At 47.7% G+C, this 4,112-nt stretch overlaps 3 protein-coding genes across 3 annotated transcripts; all 3 read left to right on the top strand.

Moving 5' to 3' along the window:
• Nucleotides 1-868: 868 nt before the first annotated feature.
• On the top strand, nucleotides 869-1,654 carry COCSADRAFT_355656 (uncharacterized protein; the record flags this gene model as incomplete). The annotated part of the gene is made up of 1 exon (XM_007707962.1): nucleotides 869-1,654. A coding segment is annotated over exon 1 (711 nt), but the record flags the coding sequence as incomplete, so codon positions are not given.
• A 114-nt stretch (nucleotides 1,655-1,768) lies between these two features.
• Nucleotides 1,769-2,026, top strand: COCSADRAFT_69635 (uncharacterized protein; the record flags this gene model as incomplete). Its single annotated transcript, XM_007707961.1, has 1 exon — nucleotides 1,769-2,026. A coding segment is annotated over one exon (258 nt), but the record flags the coding sequence as incomplete, so codon positions are not given.
• Nucleotides 2,027-2,083: 57 nt separating this feature from the next.
• Nucleotides 2,084-2,515, top strand: COCSADRAFT_46704 (uncharacterized protein; the record flags this gene model as incomplete). The annotated part of the gene is made up of 1 exon (XM_007707960.1): nucleotides 2,084-2,515. A coding segment is annotated over one exon (432 nt), but the record flags the coding sequence as incomplete, so codon positions are not given.
• Between the last annotated feature and the right edge of the window lie 1,597 nt (nucleotides 2,516-4,112).

Here is a 4,112-nt window from a genome sequence, read left to right as displayed (position 1 = left end):
GGACACCTAGCGAAGCAATCAAGTACCTCCAGACGCTCTGGGAAGAGCCAGAGGACTTTGCCGCCTTCCTAGAAATCACAGGTTTCTATAACACAATATATAGGCCTCACTAGAGCCTACACTTGTAAGACTTTTCCTGTCTTCCTATTTTCTTTCTTTCTCTTCTCTCTTTCTCTTCTCTCTCTTCTCTCTCCTTCTCTTCTCTTTCCTATGTCCTCTATACTACACACTCCTTAGTAAGCATCAGCTACGACAACTAAAGGCGGATACACACCTACTGCACAATCATTTCAGTGGCGATCAACAGGCGGAACGACCACTACTAGACCACTACAATCATGTAAATAAGAATAGGCATCCTAGGCATAGTACGGCAAGCCATAGGCATAGCCCGTCTACATGCCCCAAGGGAGGCTTTATATATAGACGTTAAATACAACTCACTCACTCACTCCGCGCTGGCGACAACATCGTCAAAACGCGACGAGCCGGCCGTGCGACTTTAGCGGCATTTGGCAGCGGTAGCGTGTTGAGATATCTGCGGGGGGTTGCGCGCTGTGGCTGAGAACTGCGGCTCTCACTCATCGCCTGACCTTAGACAGCTCTTATTCACGGGCTGGTAAGCAGCCACCCCCGTCGCACAGAGCCAGGCGAGACGCTATAGGTAACGACAACCTTTGTAGATTAGTTACAATGCTGACCGAAATCGGTTTCCGCGTCATGCACTTCGCTTGTTCTCACCGCATGGTCCTCTAAGTACTTCCTGCGCCTTGCTCTGCGCCACAATACTTCTGACCTGGTAAGGTGACGAGGCTGAGAGGCAACATTTTTTCACCAACACAAAACCTCACATGATACCAACATAGCCTTACTCTAGAGATATTCTTCAAAGAACTTAATCCTTTCCCATTTATGCTCCATCAGTCTACACTCCTAACCCAGTATGCGGCTACTCAGAACCAACCCCGACGGTAGCTTCAGCCTAACCTGGTTTGTTGGTGATCGGATTCCTCGTTACGCCATCCTCTCACATAGATGGGAGGAGGATAACCACGAAGTCACTCTCGAGGACCTGTCGAATGGTGTAGCAAGTAGTAAAAAGGGCTATAAAAAGATCCAGTTCTGCGCAGAACAAGCCAAGAAAGACGGATTGGAATTCTTCTGGGTTGACAGTTGTTGTATCGACAAAACAAGTAGCGCTGAGCTTTCAGAAGCGATTAACTCAATGTTCCGTTGGTACCGAAAGGCGGCTAAATGCTACGTCTACCTCTCAGACGTTACAGCAGCCAACTGCTCTCAGACTCAATGGCAGTCAGCTTTTAGGCAAAGCACATGGTTCACTCGAGGCTGGACACTTCAAGAACTCCTTGCTCCGCGATCGGTTGAATTCTTTTCCCATGATAACGAGCGGCTTGGTGATAAAGTCTCGTTAGAGCAGCAAATTCACGAGGCCACTGGGATCACAGTTCGGGCACTTCAAGGAATGCCTTTAGTGCAATTCAGCCTAGATGAACGACTACAATGGATGGTTAACCGGAAAACTACCATTGAGGAAGATTTTGCCTATTGTCTACTTGGAGTATTAAATATCCATATACCGCTTCTCTATGGGGAGGGGGCAGAGAACGCGTGTTTTCGGCTTTTTGAAGAGATAAACAAGCGTTCAGATGTCTATCTATTTCGCCAAGGTAGGTCCGCATTTTACATAATCAAGGAGGCTACATGGCTGATTCAAGAAATAGACTGGTATGGGGTCAAGACTGATCCAACACCATTACTCTTAGCTGCAAGGCTCGGAATGGCGACCTTAGCCAAGCTGCTGCTTGACGGCGAGGCTAGGGTTGATTTAGAAGACCCCCGGTCCGGTCGGACGCCACTGTCATGGGCGGCCGGGAGCGGGCACGAGGCCGTAGTTAAGTTGCTCCTCGAGGCCGAAGCCGACATCAACTTAAAAGATAAGGAGGATCAAACGCCGCTATTATTAGCGGTTGGGAATAGGCATGAGGCCGTAATCAAGTTACTCCTTGAGGCCGAAGCCGACATCAACTTAAAAGATAAGGAGGGTCAAACGCCGCTATTATTAGCGGTTAGGAATAGGCACGAGGCTGTAGTCAAGCTGCTGCTCGCGACAGGCAGAGTTGACGTTAACTTAGAGGATCTGCTCGGTCAGACGCCGCTATTATTAGCGGTTAGGAATAGGCACGAGGCTGTAGTCAAGCTGCTGCTCGCGACATGTAGAGTTAACGTCGACCTCGAGAAACCGCTGTTATCCGCGGCCAGGAACGGGCACGAGGCCGTAGTTAAGCTGCTGCTCGCGACAGGCAGAGTTGACGTTGACTCGAATGATCGGTACGGTCAGACGCCGCTATCGTTAGCAGCTAAAGGAGGGCACAAGGCCGTAGTCAAGCTGCTACTCGCGACAGGCAGAGTTGACGTTGACTCGAATGATCGGTACGGTCAGACGCCGCTATCGTTAGCAGCTAAAGGAGGGCATGAGGCCGTAGTCAAGCTGCTGAAGTCCTTCAGCTCCAGATAATTACCTCCCTCCTCCCTATCCTCCACCTTCCTAGGTCCGCGCTCTTGTATATGTTGTTTAATATACACTGGAATGTACTACAAAATTGATCTGTTAAAATCTAGGAGGTCATTGGATTAATACATAATACCCGGCGGCTTTGAAAAGCTGCACGCGTGGGTGCGGTCAAAAATTTGATCTGTATTGTGTCTGCTATCTACCATCTCCATTTATGTGTGGTGTATAGCTATTGCTTTTTCTTGTTGAGGCAGTGCATCCTTGTTGCCGTTACAGTGGCTTGTTGCTTCGGCTCAGCTGAAGTCATTGCTTGTGCAGCGTTGCATAGGCTGCGACAGAAAATTGTGTGATCATATAGCGATTCAGAGTAACGATAATATTATGAGATAGGGGCCTAAGAGCCTGGGCCGTTATCGTCTAAAGTTAGTCTAAGTACACCGTACAACAAGCTCTACATTTCAAGGAGCACTTGTTTAGCCGAAGTTCAAGTTTAATCCTACTAGCTCAAGCACCGTTTAGGTCAAGCGTTAGCTAACGCACCCGTGCGGTGAGAACAAGTCAATGTGCAAAACCCGGAAACCGATTGTGCTTGCCACTGCAGCTATATTTGCTGACATCTTACCCACATATGCACTCTTCTAACATGAGTTTGCAAGGCAAACACTGCCTTGCTAGGCTGCCTTCTCTGCCTTATCGTAAACATGTTATTCTACTCCTGCTAACATTTTGCTCTCACTAATCTACTACTAAAGCTGTTTACACCTCTAATTCTTTAGACTAAAGTCTAAGCTGTAAGCGCTATACGGCTTCTCCATTTTAATATAACGATGTTACATGCCTATATATATATTATACTAAACTAGAATAATCAGTTCAGATTGTTCTCGTGCTTACCTTTTGTTGGTGGGTTGGCTGTGGCCGAGTGGTTGTCGCGTAGTATCGACTTAGTGGGCATTGTGTTACACGGGGTTTGGATCTATACTTCTCTTGCCGGGTCCCACACTAAGGCCGGTGAGCTTTACGCTAGTGTTCCGTGAGGTTGTCTGGCGATTCGTAGTGGAAAAGAGTTATGGATGTAACCGGGGTTTGACAACGCTAATCTATTGGATAGACTAACATGTAACTATCTTGTGAAGTAACAATACTAGTAAGAAAGTACAATTTGAGTTGACCACAACGAGAGTAATAATGAAATCCATCCATCCTTATATCCTCATTGCTTCCAGTCCTGCCATCACTGCCATCACGACTTTTCCGTTGCTTGGCCTGATGTCCTGATGGCTGCCATCAAAGGATTGCTGCCATCACATACTAGCGTCTGACGGTCGTCTTGGCGTGATGTCCATCACGTGATCCTCGCCCCGCGATGATCATTACCTTCTGACGTGGACGTCCATAGGCCTTCAGCCATCTCGTCACTTGTCAAGGAGAGAATCCTTCTTGTTACTTGTAACACATTGGTGCCCACCTCCATTACATTTAACGCGCTAGGTAAACTAATCTTGATAGACTTTCGCAGTAAGCTGATCCCGCCTGTTACGACCTAGCCTCAGAATATCGTAGGGTATTTCGTTGTTAC

This window comes from Bipolaris sorokiniana (assembly GCF_000338995.1).
Source record: "Bipolaris sorokiniana ND90Pr unplaced genomic scaffold COCSAscaffold_57, whole genome shotgun sequence".
Classification (NCBI taxonomy): Eukaryota; Fungi; Ascomycota; class Dothideomycetes; order Pleosporales; family Pleosporaceae; genus Bipolaris; species Bipolaris sorokiniana.
Note: the sequence above shows the minus strand (reverse complement) of the source record. Positions and strands in the feature narration are given on the sequence as shown.